This window comes from Schistocerca serialis, chromosome 3 (assembly GCF_023864345.2).
Source record: "Schistocerca serialis cubense isolate TAMUIC-IGC-003099 chromosome 3, iqSchSeri2.2, whole genome shotgun sequence".
In the NCBI taxonomy this organism is placed as follows: Eukaryota; Metazoa; Arthropoda; class Insecta; order Orthoptera; family Acrididae; genus Schistocerca; species Schistocerca serialis.
This window is the reverse complement of record NC_064640.1, coordinates 767,975,268-767,992,471: the sequence shown is the minus strand read 5'-3', so window position 1 is coordinate 767,992,471 and position 17,204 is coordinate 767,975,268. Positions and strand designations below refer to the sequence as shown.

The following is a 17,204-nucleotide window of genomic DNA, read 5'->3' as shown; positions in this document are numbered from 1 at the left end:
TTTAGACCTCAATTAGACTGTCTCATCTTAAATTCACTTATAGTGTTCGCCACGAGGGGAAAGCCTGCAAACAGGGGCATATGAGACTTGTCCAATTCCCAGCCTCTATGTTGAGTTTGACGAACTACCATTTGCTCATCCAGCGTCAGATTCGCATGGTGTGTTATGTCTACAGCCTACTCTCAATGCTGCCAGTCACTGGCATTCCATACTGTTACTTGCACTCCACTTGTTATCCAGTGGCAATGTGTCATGTATACGGTGTACTCTCTCAACACCCCCCCCTCCCCATCACTGGCCTTTCATAATGTGGCTCCCTCTAATAAAGTGAATATTCATAAATTAACTGTAACCAATGATACCATGTGAGCTTCACCATAGTAAGAACTTATTGGCACTTAATTCATACCATATTACAGTGTTGAATCGAGGGTGGAGTCGTTCATCACCATGGTTGACAAGGAGACCCTGAATTATTTTTGATTTAACAGACTACAAAAAGATTTTGTACTGTGAATGAAATCTGTAAATCCATGTTTTACAGTGTTTTATTGGAACACTGTACCTATGTTTAGCTTACACTGATGTGACTAAGCAGTGGCCTGTACTGTGTTATTTCCTGAATGTATCCTTAAGGTTTGCTTATCTAATGAATTCATGGCATTCAATGCTGCGCTGAATTATATTAAATCATGAGGGTGAGGGACCTGATGAGATGTAATCTTGCTAGCAAATTCTTAATCTGTTCTGGTGCCCTAAGTGCCCTTGAGACTGTCCAACAAATGTATATTGCAGAAAAAGAGGTCCAAATGATCCACAACTCCGTTTTCCACATACAGAGACAGGGGAAGGAGTTGTCATTTTGTTGGGTACTGTGGAATGTGCGAATTCAAGGAAATGAAGCAGCAAAGGCTGTCTGCATAGCAAATACAATTGTACAGTGTGCTGTCCCTGTACATGCAGTCACTTCACTGTTGAGACACAAGATCATGCTTCAGTGAGAGGTACAATGACTAGATTTGAGAAACAACAAGTTGTAGTCATTGAAACAAGCAATATGGCTGTGGCATTCATTTCTGCTTCAGATCGATGAGGTGATAGGGTGTAATATTAACATGCCTCTTGTAGGAAATTTCAGTGTGTTTGCAGGGTGGTTGACGCATCCTATTTTGTACCGGTGATCAGCAAGTCACTACCCTATAACATTGTTTTAGCTACTGTGCAGTTACAGTACATGTATTTTAACAATGAATCCTGTAGTGTAAAAGGACCATAGACTGAGTTGTACATGTTTTTGTGCTTTTGTGGGAAACTGAGTTAGAATGAAGCAGAATGAAACAGACTTCCTCTCCATATGTTTTAAAACACAATTTTAAATATTTTAATCACATTCGACCCAAATTAATGCAGTGAGATTGTTATGATCTTTATTTTGAGCACTTGATATGATGGCATGCTCAGAAGTAATGCACCTGAATTTTTTATGTGCAAACTGTTGAAGCTCTTAAAATGAAACAGACATTATTAACATTCAAAATCTTTATTCTTCATGTCCACGTATTTGCAGCCCTATGCCGGTAAACTGCTTCGAATTGTAGTGGATAACATGGCAGTGTGTATCGTAACTATGTTGGTATGTGAGAAATAGTGTGCTGTAATTGGCTTTTGAATTTGAAGAGTTCATCCACACATGGAGCACCCACTCCTTCAACATGACAATGCCAGAGTGCACACGAGCACTGCAATTCCTGCAACAATCCAGTGCCTTGTGTTCACTGCCATGCAGTCCTGACTTGGTGGCATCCAATTTTCAGCTGTTTCCAAAACTTAAAGAACACCTTTGAGGACTTCGCTTTGATAGTGATGAAGTAGTGCAAGCAAAGGTGAGATTGAGGCTCCGTCAGCAGTGTCAAACATTCTACAGTGACAGTGTCAAAAAACTGGTCTCTCATTGGGAAAAATTTGTTTGTCAACATGGTGATTATGTTGAGGAATAAATATGTAGACATGAAAAATAAAGATGTAGAATGTTAATAATGATTCTTTTAGAGCTTTTAGATTTTTCACATAAAGAATTTGAAAGCATTACTTTTCAACATGCCCTCATACATACAACCAACCAACTGACGAAAATTCATGCTATACAGGACAGGTCAGCCTTGCATGTACAAAATATGAAAGAAAGAACTGCTTCAACAGATACGTGCATTTAGTACATTTGTGACTATATACTCAGAGGTGGGTAACTTTCCTTGCCATTTGGTTCTCAGGTAGCACTTTTGTACTAATCATCGAAGAAGACACCTAATCAAGAATGTAAAGATGGGAATATCTGTTTTGATGTGAGCAAACATAACAAGCGAACATTCAGGCACAACCAAAGCAGTAAAAGAATAAGTCAGAAAATGGTTCATACATTGTAGTTTAATATTTAATAATAATAATAATCAAATTGAAATACTGAAAGTGATTAAAAGCTGAAAATCTCTGAAATTTAAATTAGTGAAAGGAAATTGCTTAAAATTCTTGTATAAAATGCCTATTCATTGAAGCTGATAAGCAGCTGAAATAGAATCCACATGTTCACATTGTGTGCTCAAAAAGCTTAGTTTGGCACAGCTCGCTCAGGCACCTAATTCTTACTTGTTGATAATTGACTAAAAACATAAATATTAAAAAACTAATGAAGTTTTTGTTGGAAAGTTGGTCATTTTGTACCTCACTGTCCAGAAATATTAAAATATGAATACATAGGAAAGTTCTAGTAGAATGTTGTAAATATTTAGGAGTAAAGGTGACCATTCACTGAATAGCAGAGACATTGAGTCGTCAAGAGGCACACACTAAAGAGAATGAAAACTTTGCTAGTCTTTGGAAGAAATCCTTTGAAGAGCTGGAGTGCACAAAATAAAGGAAACCTTCCAATAGTGAGTGGTCTGGCAGGTCATAACCATTCATGAAGCTTTTTTCTGCTTATGTTTGCTTATTGGTGTCAACTTTCACCCTAGACCTGGACGTCAGTAGAGAACTGTGTTTCGGTTGTGTTCACATGATGACACACATTACTTAGCCTTCATACTTAGATAAAAATATGTTTGCATTGCTGGCAATTGCTTGCCCTCATCAGTCTTACCAGCTCTAGACTGCACGTGGACCACAGTCTTTTCATATTCCCTGTTGGGCTCAATGGTACTATCGTGTTTTATTGTGTTAGGAATGGCAAAAAGAGCCCAAGCATTTAGTATTGGATATCTGGTAGGTACCATCTTAAGCAACTTACATAGTACTGAAGTTTTACACTAATATGCAATGATCAGCCAGAATGTTATGGCTACGTACCTGCTGTTGACGTAAACCCATTCAGGTGATGGCAGTGTCACCTGGTGAGGAGTGACTGCCAGTCAGACACACACACTTTGTGTGCTATCAGTGAGCGTGCTGTCCGTGTCTAGAATGGGGAAGGTATGTGATCTATCTGAGCTAGACCGAGGGTAGATTGTGATGGCCCAGAGGCTTGCATGACCATTTTGTTACCTGCACAACTTGTCGGGTGTTAGGGGAGAGCTCTGGTGAGTGTCTTCATCACATTGTGAAACCACGTCCAGACATCGTAGGGTTGGGTGGCCACCTCTCATTACAGATGTCGGACATCATAGGCTACGAACTGGTGGAACTAACATCAGACTTTAATGCTAGGTGAAATACAAGTGTGTCTGAAGATGCAGTGCACTGGACACTGCTAACAATGGGCCTCTGCAGCCGATGTATCTTGCATGTGCAAATATTACCTCCTTGATGTCGGCACCTATGACCTAAATGAGCACATGACTGTCGGCACTGGATGTTGGCGCAGTATCAGAGCGTTGCACGGTCTGATGAATTCTGATACCTTCCTCATCATACTGATTGGAGGGTGCAAATCCATTGTCTTCCAGGGAAACAGCTCCTTGACACCTGTACTGTGGGATGGATACAAGCTGGTGGCGGCTCCATAATGCTGTGGGGAACATTCACATGGGCATCCATGGGTCCAGTGGAGTTCATGCAAGGCACCATGACAGCCAAGGAGTATCATACACTGGTTTGTAGATTACTTACAGCCCTTCATGATCATCATGTTTCATGACAGCAGTGGCATTTTTCAACAAGATAATGTCCTCTTGGGTAAAATACCCCGGAGGTGAAATAGTCCCCCATTTGAATCTCCAGGTGGGGACTGTTGTGACAGTGCCACGACATTTAAGAGTGCCGCCACGTCAGTACGTGCAAACGGCAATAGAGGCGCTCTGCAACTCGGCTGAGCGCGGGAGCGCCACTTAGCTATGAACGGCGCCGGCCGCATGTCACGGCACGGCAGTCGAATGACCGATACGGAATTGGTAGCATGTAACCAGCTATTGTTTCTACGTTTGTATATTCACGCAATTTATTAGTGATTAAAGGTTATAACACTTTTTGGCGACGAGGTTGGATATTTTTGTTCCTGCGTTGTGGATTTGTGTGTTCGTGTCGGGGTAGACATGGAACAGCTTATGCAAGTGCTCATTGAACAGCAAACACAGCTGACAGCTGCTATTCAGGCGTTGTCGACGTTGCTTACTCATCGTCTGTCTTCCTCTTCTCCGCCTCCGTTCCCTCCTTACGACGAGGCCGCTGAAGACTTGGAGGATTATGAGAAGCGTTTGCGGCAACACTTCTTGGCTTTCGGCGTTGTCGATGCTCCTATGTGTAAGTCGTTATTTCTATCTTGGATTTCCTCATGGATCTATCAGCTGCTATCTCAGTTAGCCCTGCTGCGGGAACCTGCCTCTCTGTCCTTCCAAGAAATGTGTGACTTATTGTCTAACTATTACCGAAAAAACACCCATGTCGTTGCCACCCGCGTGGCGTTCTACCGGTGTCGTAAACAGCCCCATCAATCTTACCGGGCTTGGGCGGCGGAACTACACGGTCTGAGTAGGAAATGTCAGTTTGTCACAGACACTCATCATGAGTCTTATGCTGATTCAGTGGTTAGGGATACTATTCTACGGCTTGCTCCTGATAAAGAAGTTCGGCAACGTGCCTTACAACTGCCAAACCTGTCGTTGTCGGAAGTTCTAAGCATCGCTCAATCTTTTGAAGTGTCTCACGCTGCTGGTGCGCAAATAGACGCGTGGTGTGATGTAGGCGCTATACAGACCACTTTCGACATGGACAATTTGCCTGTTTCCCAGGGGACCGACGATGTGGCGGCGGTTCACTCGTGTCAACAACGTCGCGTTGGGCCGCCACGCTCGCAGCGAAAACAACAACCACAGAAGCAGGTTCGTTCCGCACTTCCTTCTTGTCCACATTGTTTCGTACAGCATGACTGGGCCGCATGTCCAAAACGTTGGGCCATGTGTAATTCATGTAGGAAAAAAGGCCACATTGCTTCTATGTGTCAGTCCCCTAAAGTTCCTGTCGACGAGAACGAGGCATCGGACATGGATGTTGACTGTGTGCTTTCTCAAACAAATAAGTTGTTTGTTACTGTTCGTGTCCTGGATAAAGACATTCGCATGCAAGTGGACACTGGCTCTGCAGTCACTCTCATTAATTCTCGCACGTATTTGGAGTTGGGCACCCCTCCCTTGTCTCCAGTTACGCGAAATCTGAGAACTCATAATAAACAGAAAATTCCTATCGTTGGCCGGCTTGATGCGTCCACTGCCTACAAGTCTGTTGTTTGGCCCCTCACGTTTTATGTGGTGGATCATTCGGGCACTGAAAACCTGTTCGGTTATGATGCTTTCCAGTTGTTCAGGTTCTCCGTTGATGATGATGTACACCTCATATCTGAGGATATTCCGTATCAACAGCTGGATGGATTGTGTTTTGAATTCTCGTCCGTGTTCTCTGCTGGTCTGGGTCGTGCCAAGGATTTTGAAGCCCACATTACTCTTAAACTTACAGCTCGCCCTAAGTTTTTCCGGGCATGCCCTATTCCAGTAGCGTTGCGTGCACCTGTCAAGGCTGAGATAGACAGGTTAACAGCTTCAGGGATTCTCCTTCCTGTGACCTCCAGCGAATGGGCATCGCCAATCGTGGTGGTTTCTAAACCAAATGGGTTGCGATTGTGTGGTGATTTTAAAGCCACTGTCAACGCTCAGAGCCTCATTGACACTTATCCTCTTCCCCATCCTGAGGAGTTATTTACCAAGCTCGCTGGGGGCCAGTTCTTTTCCAAACTTGACTTATCGGAAGCGTACCATCAGTTGCCGTTGGATGTGTCTTCCAAGGAATTTCTCGTCATCAACACTCCTTGTGGGCTGTATCAGTACCAGCGGTTACCGTTTGGCATCGCTAGCGCGCCGGCCAATTTTCAGCAGTTTTTGGAACAGCTCACGGCTTCCATTCCCGGCTGCATAAACTATCTGGATGCCATTGTTGTCACGGGGGCCTCCACTGAGGAGCACCTTTGCAATTTGCGCTCACTGTTTCGGGTTCTGCATTCAGGTGGGTTGAAGTGCAATCTGGACAATTCACAGTTCTTCCAACCCTCCATCGTGTATCTTGGTTTCCACTTGTCCCGTGAGGGTATATGTCCTCTATGTCAGCATGTTGCGGCCATTACCGCTCTACCCCGGCCGTCTACGGTAAAAGAACTTCAGGCGTTTCTAGGCATGATTGCTTATTATCACAAATTCATTCCATCCACGGTGGCAGTAGCTCATCCTCTGCATCAGCTGTTACGCAAAAACGTTCCTTTCTGTTGGTCCGACGAGTGTGAGCAGGCGTTTGTCCACCTGAAGGCTCATTTGCAGTCGGCGCCTTGTCTTGCCACATTCCGTCCGGGTCAGCACTTGGTTCTGGCGACTGACGCGTCCCAGTATGGCCTAGGGGCTGTTCTCGCCCATCGGTATGAGGATGGGTCGGAACGACCCATCGCCTATGCTTCCAAGACCCTCAACGATGCGCAACGGCGTTATTCTCAAATCGAAAAGGAGGCGCTCGCTATCATTTATGCTCTAAAAAAGTTCAGCGTTTTTTTGTATGGTTCTAAGTTTCACCTCATCACTGACCACAAGCCGCTGGTCTCTCTGTTCAGCCCATTGGCGTCGCTTCCGGATAAGGCAGCTCACTGCCTGCAACGTCGGGCCTTATACTTGTCTCGTTTTCACTATGAGATTCACTATCGCCCCACGGCCCAGCACGCCAACGCTGACGCGTTGTCGCGTTTGCCGATGGCCCCGACCCGGTTTTCGATCGAGATGAACTACTCTGTTTCCACATTGATGAGACAGAACGTCTTGCGGTCGAGGGTTTTCCACTTACAGGTTCGCAGGTCGCGTCGGCTACTGCGCGGGACCCGGTCCTGTGTCAGGTGATCGGTTTTATTCAACGGGGTTGGCCGGACAGGACCAAGGGCCGGGCATCGGATCCCCTTCACAACTACCATGCCTTGCGCCTTTGTATGTCTGTTCTGTTCATGATGGTGTTGTTCTTCTGGCCACCGATGGCGCATCTCCACGGGTCGTGGTGCAAGGCCTCTCTTCGCAAAGATGTTCTCAAACTGTTGCATGAAGGCCATTGGGGGATTTCTTGAACTACGTCCCTGGCCCGCAGGCACGTTTATTGGCCCGGTATTGATTCGGACATCACCCACATGGTCGCTGCGTGTGGTCAGTGTGCTCAACAACTGGCTGCACCCCGTACAATGCCCTCTCCGTGGCTTGACCCGGCGCAGCCATGGGAACGGGTGCACGCTGACTTTGCCGGCCCCTTCCTCGGCACTTATTGGCTGCTATTGATTGACACCTTCTTGAAGTTTCCGTTTGTTGTTTGATGTCCGTTGCCCACCGCTGCGGCGACGACGCTGGCTTTGTCCGAAATCTTTGCGCTAGAAGGTCTTCCATCCACGATCGTCGCGGACAATGGCCCTCAGTTCTCTTCGCAGGCCTTCCGTGATTTTTGTACTGGACACGGGATTCATCATGTTACAGCACCGCCCTTCCATCCACAATCGAATGGGGAGGTCGAGCGCCTTGTCCCCACTTTCAAAAGCCAGATGAAAAAATTCCTTAGTGATTTTTCCACAGATGACGCTCTGTTGCATTTTCTGAGTTCTTATCGCTTCACGCCTCTGGGTGATCGCAGCCCTGCTGAACTCTTGCATGGCCGCCAACTGCGCACTCTACTGCACCTGTTTCACCCTGTCAGGCCTTGTACTGTGTCCTCTCATGCGGGAAAATACTCGGTGGGTGCCGACGTGTGGGCACGCGGGTATGGATCTCGCCCTAAATGGATTCCAGGGGTGGTCAAGGCTCTTTGCGGCCGCCGGCTTTGTGAAATACGTATGGATGACGGCATGGTTGTTTGCCATTACGACCAGATGTGCCCACGAGTGGTGGCCATGCCTGTGCCACCGCCCCTTCCTTCGCCTCCACCAGCCCGAGAAGCCAGTCCTGTCGCTGCTGCCGATCTCCCGTGCATGTTGCTGCAGCCGACGTCACTACCGCTTCCGAGTCCGCCGGAACCGGCCCCAGTCGCGACACTGCCTTCTCCGGGACCCATCTCCCTGGAGCACACCCCCAGGTCCACGACACCTATGGATGCTGCTCCGGAGTTTTCACCCATCATCTCATCCAGAAGGCACGTTCCACGCAGGGGCTTCCGTCCTGTACATTTTCGACCGTACTCTCGTGTTTCTCCGCGGGATCATCTCGGGGCCTCCCAAGAGGCCATGGATGTCTCCGCACTGTCCGTGTCTCGCAGGAAGTGAGTGTTTTTTTTCAAGGGGGTAAAACTGTTGTGACAGTGCCACGACATTTAAGAGTGCCGCCATGTCAGTACGCGCAAACGGCGATAGAGGCGCTCCGCAACTCGGCTGAGTGCGGGAGTGCCACATAGCTACGAATGGCGCCGGCCGCATGTCACGGCACGGCAGTCGAATGACTGATACGGAATTGGTAGCATGTAACCAGCTATTGTTTCTACGTTTGTATATCCACGCAATTTATTAGTGATTAAAGGTTATAACAGGGACTACTCAGGAGAACGTCATTAACAGGAGAAAGAAAACTGGTATTGTCAGGTGATTACATGGTTATAAATACAAAATCAAATAGGGGTAATGCAGGAGTAGGTTTAATAATGAATAAAAAAAATAGGAGTGCAGGTAAGCTGCTATGAACAGCGTAGTGAACGCATTATTGTAGTCAAGATAGACTTGAAGCCCATGCATACCACAGCAGTACTAGTTTATATGTCAACTACTTCTGCAGATGATGAAGAGATTGAAGAATTGTATGATGTGATAAAAGAAAGTGTTCAGATAGTGAAGGGAGATGAAAATATAATAGTCATGGAGGACTGGAATTTGATTTTAGGAAAAGGAAGAGAAGGAAAAGTAGTAGGAGAATGTGGAATGAGGGTAAGGAATGAAAGAGGAAGCCGCCTGGTAGAATTTTGCACAGAGCATAACTTAATTATAGCCAACACTTGGCTTAAGAATGAGGAAAGAAGGTTGTATACATGGAAGAGGCCTGGAGACACTGGAAGATTTCAGATTGATTATGTAATGGTAAGACAGAGATTTAGGAACCAGGTTTTAAATTGTAAGACATTTCCAGGGGCAGATGTGGACTCTGAGCACAATTTATTGGTTATGAACTGTAGATTAAAACTGAAGAAACTGCAAAAAGGTGGAAATTTAAGGAGATGGGACCCGGATAAACTTAAAGAACCAGAGGTTGTAGAGAGTTTCAGAGAGAGCATTAGTGAATGACTGAAAAGAACAGGGAAAAGAAATAAAGTAGAAGAAGAATGGGTAGCTTTGAGAGATGAAATAGTGAAGGCAGCAGAGTATCAAATAGGTAAAAAGATGAAGGCTAGTAGAAATCCTTGGGTAACAGAAGAGATACTAAATTTAATTGATGAAGGAAGAAAATATAAGGATGCAATGAAGCTGGTGAAAAGGAATACAAACATCTCCAAAATGAGATCAACAGGAAGTGCAAAATGGCTAAGCAGGGATGGCTAGAGGACAAATGTAAGGATGTAGAGGCTTGTCTCACTAGGGGTAAGATAGATACTGCCTACAGGAAAATTAAAGAGACCTTTGGACACAAGAGAACCACCAGTATAAATATCAAGAGCTCAGATGGAAACCCAGTTCTAAACAAAGAAGGGAAAGCAGAAACGTGGAAGGAGTACATAGAGGGTCTATACAAGGGCAATGCACTTGAGGGCAATATTATGGAAATGGAAGAGTGTGTAGATGAAGATGAAATGGGAGATATGATACTGCATGAAAAATTTGATAGAGCACTGAAAGACTTAAGTCAAAACAAGACCCCAGGAGTAGACAACATTCCATTAGAACTACTGATAGCCTTGCGAGAACCACCCATGACAAAACTCTTCCATATGGTGAGCAAGATGTAAATCCCTCAGACTTTAAGTAGAATGTAATAATTCCAATCCCAAAGAAACTAGGCGTTGAGGGTGAAAATTACCAAACTATCAGTTTAATACGTCCCAGCTGCAAAATATGAACACAAATTCGTTACAGATGAATGGAAAAAGTGGTAGAAGCCGAACTTCGGGAAGATCAGTTTGGATTCCGTAGAAATAGTGGAACACGCGAGGCAATACTGACCCTACGACTTATCTTAGAAGATAGATTAAGGAAAGGCAAACCTACATTTCTAGCATTTTTAGACTTAGAGAAAGCTTTTGACAGTGTTGACTGAAATGCTTTCTTCAAAGTTCTGAAGGTGGCAGAGACCAAATACAGGAAGCAAAAGACTATTTACAATTTGTACAGATACCAAACGGCAGTTATAAGAGTCCAAGAGTATGGAAGGGAAGCAGTGGTCAGGAAGGGAGTGAGACAGGGTTGTAGCCTACCCCCAAATTATTCAATCTGTATATTGAGCAAGCAGTACAGGAGAAAAAGGAAAAATTTAGAGTAGAAATTAAAATCCATGGAGAAGAAATTAATTCTTTGAGGTTTACCGATGACATTGTAATTCTGGCAGAGACAGCAAAGGACCTGGAAGAGCAGTTAAACGGAATGGATGGTGTCTTGAAAGGATGATATAAGATGAACATCGAAAAAAGTAAAGCAAGTATCATGGAATGCATTGGAATTAAATTAGGAAATGAGACAAATAAAGTAGTAGGTGAGTTTTGCTACTTGGGGAGCAAAATAACTGATGATGGTCAAAGTAGAGAGGATATAAAATGTAGACTGGCAATGGCAAGGAAATTGTTTCTGAATAAGAGAAATCTGTTAACATCAAGTATAGATTTAAGTGTCAGGAAGTCTTTTCTGAAAGTATTTGTACAGAGTGTAACAATATAAGGAAGTGAAACATGGACGGTAAATAGTTTGGACAAGAAGAGAATAGATGCTTTCGAAATGTGGTGCTACAGAAGAATGCTGAAGATTAGATGGGTAGATCACATAACTAATGAGGAGGTACTGAATAAAATTGGGGAGAAAAGGAATTTGTGGCACAACTTGACTAGAAGAAGGGATCAGTTGGTAGGACACATTCTGAGGCATCAAGAGATGACCAATTTAGTATTGGAGAGCAGTGTGGATGGTAAAAATCATAGATGGAGACCAAGGGATGAATACACTAAGCACATTTAGAAGGATGTAGGTTGCAGTAGTTACTTGGAGGTGAAGAAGGTTGCACAGGATAGAGTAACATGGAGAGCTGCATCAAACCAGCCTCTGGACTGAGGACCACAACAACAACAACAACAACCACAACAACAACAACAACAACAGTGTGCCTTGTCACAAGGCTAGGAGAGTGATGAAGTGGTTCGAGGAACATAGTGGCGAGTTCCAGTTGATGTGCTGGCCCTCCAGCTCACCAGATCTGAACCCAATCAAACACATCTGGGATGTGATTGAACTTGGCATCAGAGCTCATCATCCTCCTCCCCCCCCCCCCCCCCTTCCATAAGTGACAGGAATTAGGCAAGTTGTGTGTGCAGATGTGGTGCCATCTCCCTCCAGCGACTTACCAAGTCCTCATTGCCTCCATGTCATGATGCATTGTCGTTGTTATCTGTGCCAAAGATGGACACACTGCCTATTGGGTTTTGGCTGGTAAGTGTATATTTATATGTAACATAGTAGTTAATACATTACTCTTTATGAGTACATTGATGGCCAGCAGCCTTTCAGTAATAGTGTTCTGGTGTGACGATGTGCGTGGCACAGTTCTGTCTACAAAGGTTGAAAAACTGTTTCACCGTGATATCAGATAGTGTGGAAATTTGGTAACAGTACATGAAGTAGTTTTATCCCCTCATCGTATACTGCTGAATTATTTGTATCCTTAATTTTTGTGTGAGATTATTCACAAAAATCCTCGGAATAAAGTTGTTATTCCCATGTAACATTCTACTTGAAATATCTTTAGTAAAAATGCTGCCCTCTGCATCGTTGATGCACCAGTGTAGAAATTTGGTACTTATTCTTGTTTAATGTGTTTGTAAAATTGTTGCTAGTTTTCTGTGTATTATAAATGTGAGTGTGCAACTAATTAGTTAGATGTAAAGTTATTTACAAATTATGCATTCTTTTCTTACGCAGGAAGCTGCTGTCATCTCGACTCTTCCAGTTGTGTGAGTCCTTGGTTCAAGGATCAGCTACACAGTCCTCAGTGATTGAAGATGGAAAGACAACTGTTTTCTTTGACAAGGAGAATGACCTCATCCAATTTGATTTGACCATTGATTTAGCTCATATCCGTGCTTCACCACTGAAACCACTGTCTGCTGCAGATGATACACTGGGAATTTCACTTCCTGATATCTACCCTTTCTCGAGTACCATTACTCTTGAGCCAAATAATTTCTATGAGATAAGGGACCATACATGTAAGTGTTACTGACTACTAATATTACAACAATGGTAATTCTGCGTTCCTACTCCTGTATGTACATGTAACACTCAGGAGCTGCTCTTGTATTAATTTTTGCAGACATAAATAAGAATTTTTTGGTTTCCTATGAGATTTTAGTCTGCTTTCTTTAAAAATATTATTGTAACTTGAGGATATACAAAGTAGACATAATGAGTTGTTGAAATATTGTATAAACACATAGAATCATAGACAAAGCCAGATGCCTGGGAATATATCTCACTGGGAACTTTTCAGAAATCATATTTCATAGTATTTTATACAGGAGTAACCTGCCAATACTAAAACATGCCATTTCTTAAGATTCATTATTTAGTCATTCCATAGAACATTTCAAAATGTTAAACACAGACAGTGACCTCAAAGTTTTGGATACTTTTGTCAGGTATAAATTATGCAGCCATGGCCACATGAATAACTAGTTGATCACTTTGCCTATCAAAATCATATGTAGCAACATGTGACATGAAATACTTCAGTAGCTTCTAAATCATATTACTTACCTAATAACATCCCCAGGAAGCATCATGCTGTTGCACCATGCCCTACTCTGGAGCATCGAACTGCCTCGTGCTAATGCAGCAAAATGATGTCATAGGGAGAGAGGTGCTGCCATCGTAATGAACACACCCTGTGAAGTAAGAAGATGTATTGAGAGTGCAAGAGCATTTATTCAGGAAGCTGACAAAGTGGAAAAAGCTAGCCAGCATCTCTGAAAGGTGAAGCTTGGCAATACTACAGTTATGGTAGGCTTTTTCAGGAACTAACTAAACAAAAAGAGCAGAACAAATGAAGTCATGACCACTGAATGGTGACATCCAGCTGCTACAACCTATTCTCTCTTCCGGGTTGGGGCTACTGCTGTTGGAGAACAACTGCCCAGCAGATTCTCATAAACACTCCCTTCCCCCCCCCCTCCCCCCACGAAAAAAGAAAAAAAATCTCACACCTTCAGTATCAAATGTTTTCAGATGCTTTCCGACATTTCAGTACACAACAATATCGTGGTATGTACGTGTTGCCAGTAACTGCCACCTCCATCATCTGATGTCTTCGAGGTAAAAATACTGCAGAGCCAGATAAAGTATCCAGCCATCTACGAAGGACTTCGTCTCCAGTAGCGACAGGCAACCGCTTGTGCTGCGGACTGTATGCAGATGAATTAGTGCTTTCACACCATTGGGTCTCCCTCCATGTGACCACCTCATGTTGGTGACCACCCCTCTAGTGGCAGTCTGTTCAAGCCTGGCTGGCGGGCGACCCCAGTCTCTGTAGATATACACCAGTTCCTGGGGGCTTCCATGGATGCCAGTCATCACCCATGATGTCAATCATGCTGGGGCTATGGGCTGAGTCCTCTCCTACCCTGTATCCCTGAGGCAGCTCAGCAGCCTGGATAGGGCTGTCATACATCAACTGCAGTGTGTGGTCTCTGCCAGCTACAGCCATTCTGCTGACTTAAGGGGATGATGCTGCTTATGCACGCCACTCCTATGCACACCTGCTGACGATGACTTGCTGAGCTCTGCAGCTCACGACATAATCCCAGTGTCAACTGCCTTTTCTCCACTGTACCTAACAAAAATAAAAGTGTAATTCAGTCCGGGATGACTTACTAGTGATCCACTGCTCACTTCCAGTCACCACCATCACTCTCGACTCGTGTACTAGCAAAGGAGATTGTGTTACTCCCTGATCTTGGCATAGCCTTTTCCTCCTCCACTGTAGAGGTCACATCCTCAGCCTCAACAATGTTAATACTGTGTAACACCACCTTTGGCCTTGAGAATAGACTTCATTCAATGAGGAAGATAGTCCACAAGTTTCTACATGTATGTCTGTGCCATATCAAGCCGAAACCACTCATAGATATTTAGATCTTGTGAAGCTCCCAAATTATGGGGCTGTTGATTGATAAATTTCACCCACAATTCTGATGTACTCTACAAGATTAAAAAGGGTGATGTAGTGGGTGACCCTCACTGAGAAGGCATGTCCACCCATCTGTGACACAGGTGGTTGTATATTGTGATTTCATGCAGTCAAAAGAGTGTTGAGAAAGGGGCTTTCAGTGGGAAAAGAAAGCATAAATTCAGGAGTGTCAAACACTGTTTATGAGCAGAGTGTATGTACGTGCATAAATGTTTTAAGTAAAGTGTTATGGGAAGGGTTCCAATTGAACAAAAAGCATAATGGATTATTTGTGTAACTAGATGAGCAACATAACTAACAACAGATTTTTTGGTGGATGATTGATCAAATAAAAAAGATAGAAATGAGCCCGTTTGGTCTTACCATATCGGCATTTGTTCCTTTTAGTGCTCAAAAGATTTCTCTGTCACTTTCTGTGCATCTGTGGTAGAACTCCACCATTTTTGCATTCCAGCATAATGCATTAAAATTGTAATTCAGTCAGTTGATTTTGCTGAAACTCATCAGACCATGAGAATACAGTTATTGTAAAAAATAAAATTGTGCAGTGATGCACCATGATTAATAGTTGCTTAGTAACGTGAAATAGTTTCTTAGTAATGTGACCAGTCTTCTTCCTTCCTTGTCACACTACATATTCAAATCTATCCTGACAAAATGTACATGTTAACATAGTTTCAAGTGATTGAGTGATGAAAGAAAATAAGCAGATCCCAAAAGTAGCTGCTTATTTATCCTACGCAAATTAACACTGTGTTCCTTTGATGATATTGTCGCAATCCACTGAAAGAAGAGAAGTCAAACTTCAGAACATAAATATAAATATGTTTCTCTCTTTGTAAATGATATCATGCTGTTCCATTTAAAAATATGTTGTGTATAGTAAGAGAGAAAACTATCCTGTCCTTTTCAAACTGCACCAGTGTTATTTGACATATGCATGGTAATGACATTATAAGCATGCCACCCTCCTCCTGCTCACCCCAGGTTCACATATCCTCAATATTGTTGAGCACATATGGTGAGCCGCCATTGAGAGAGAGGTACATGTTTGAATCTTCCTCCCAACCATCTCCCTAGTCATAAATTCCTAGGAGGTGTCTCCTATCACCATGGCTCTCTTAACACGTCCTGTATCTTTTTTACACAACCAAGCTCAAAACGAGAATAACTCTCTCATTTTTGATGAAATGTTTTCAAGAACAGTTTTCTTCTCCGGAACTCTCATAGAGCACTGTTGCTATGAAGTCCAGAATTAAAAGGTATTGTAACCCACACACTGTGTTCTTATATGTAGACAGTAGGCTATTGGTTAGGTGGCCATGTTGTCTTGTGGGATTCTTTACTGAAAGGTGGTGGTGTTATAACGTCAAGTTTAACAAATATATTTCAGAACGACACAACACATATAAGTCACAGAGTAAGTTAACAAGCAAGACATGTGTACACGTTAGCATTCGAATGAGCACTGAGTCCCAGTCTAGCGGCCGCTGGTCGGCTGGCCGCTTAGGTGGCGCAGCTGCTGCATGGCTGGCAGACAGCGCCGCACGTAGAGGACACGAGTAATTGCGCGGCAGCGCTTTGAATGATCGGTGAGTCACAACACTTTTCCCCCCTTTGAAATTGTTGCACTGGTCTTGATGGAGGTGTCCTGGAGATGGCTAACGTCCATAGGCATTGTTTGACTCGCCATAAAGTCTCGAAGAGGAGGCTTCCCGTACGGACGAAAGTGTCCCCGATGATAACAGGTCGAGATGACAGGAGACGTAGGGGTTGAATTTGCTGGGCCCCCCTGCACCAATCTGCCCGTTGTGGCAAGTCCAGTTGATATGACAGGAGACGTGGGCGATGTGTCGACGTCTGTTGGAGGAGGAGGCGAGTAGATTTGCTCTGACAGAGGATGGTTATCCGGTTCCTGCGTGGGCACATCTCCTGGTGGCGTCCGTTCTTGTGCTGGCATTGCGATGATGGTGAGAGGGCTGTGTTGTGAGTATTGAGAGATGCCAAGATCCCAAGCATCAGGTAGGGCCAAAAGTGGTGTAGCGGCATTCGGAACAGGCGTTGCCGGCACACGAGGCTGAAGCTGGTCCGAATGACGCACTGCAACACCCGTGTCCGTCTGGATATCATACAGGTGTCTGCCACGGTGTCTTAAGATGCGGCTTGGACTCCATTTTGGCCGCCTGCCATATCCCCGTACCCAGACGAGGTCGGCGGCAGCGAACCGGCCAAGAGAAGGTACCCGCGGCCGTGAGGTGGGAGGCTGCAGAAGATGAAGTAGCGTGTGGGGCTGTCGGCCATGTAAGAGCTCAGCCGGGCTGTGGTCGCCCATGGGGGTGAAACGGTAAGACGCCAGAA

General features: G+C 44.3%; 1 protein-coding gene across 1 annotated transcript in view; it reads left to right on the top strand.

Annotated features, from left to right (window-relative positions):
* The window catches only part of LOC126470609 (39S ribosomal protein L37, mitochondrial), a 79,249-nt gene that overhangs the window by 40,037 nt on the left and 22,008 nt on the right, over window positions 1-17,204 (top strand). Inside the window, exon 4 of the mRNA XM_050098562.1 lies at window positions 12,584-12,870. Within this exon, the coding sequence (XP_049954519.1) occupies window positions 12,584-12,870 (287 nt within the window). The remainder of the gene's footprint in view (window positions 1-12,583; window positions 12,871-17,204) is intronic.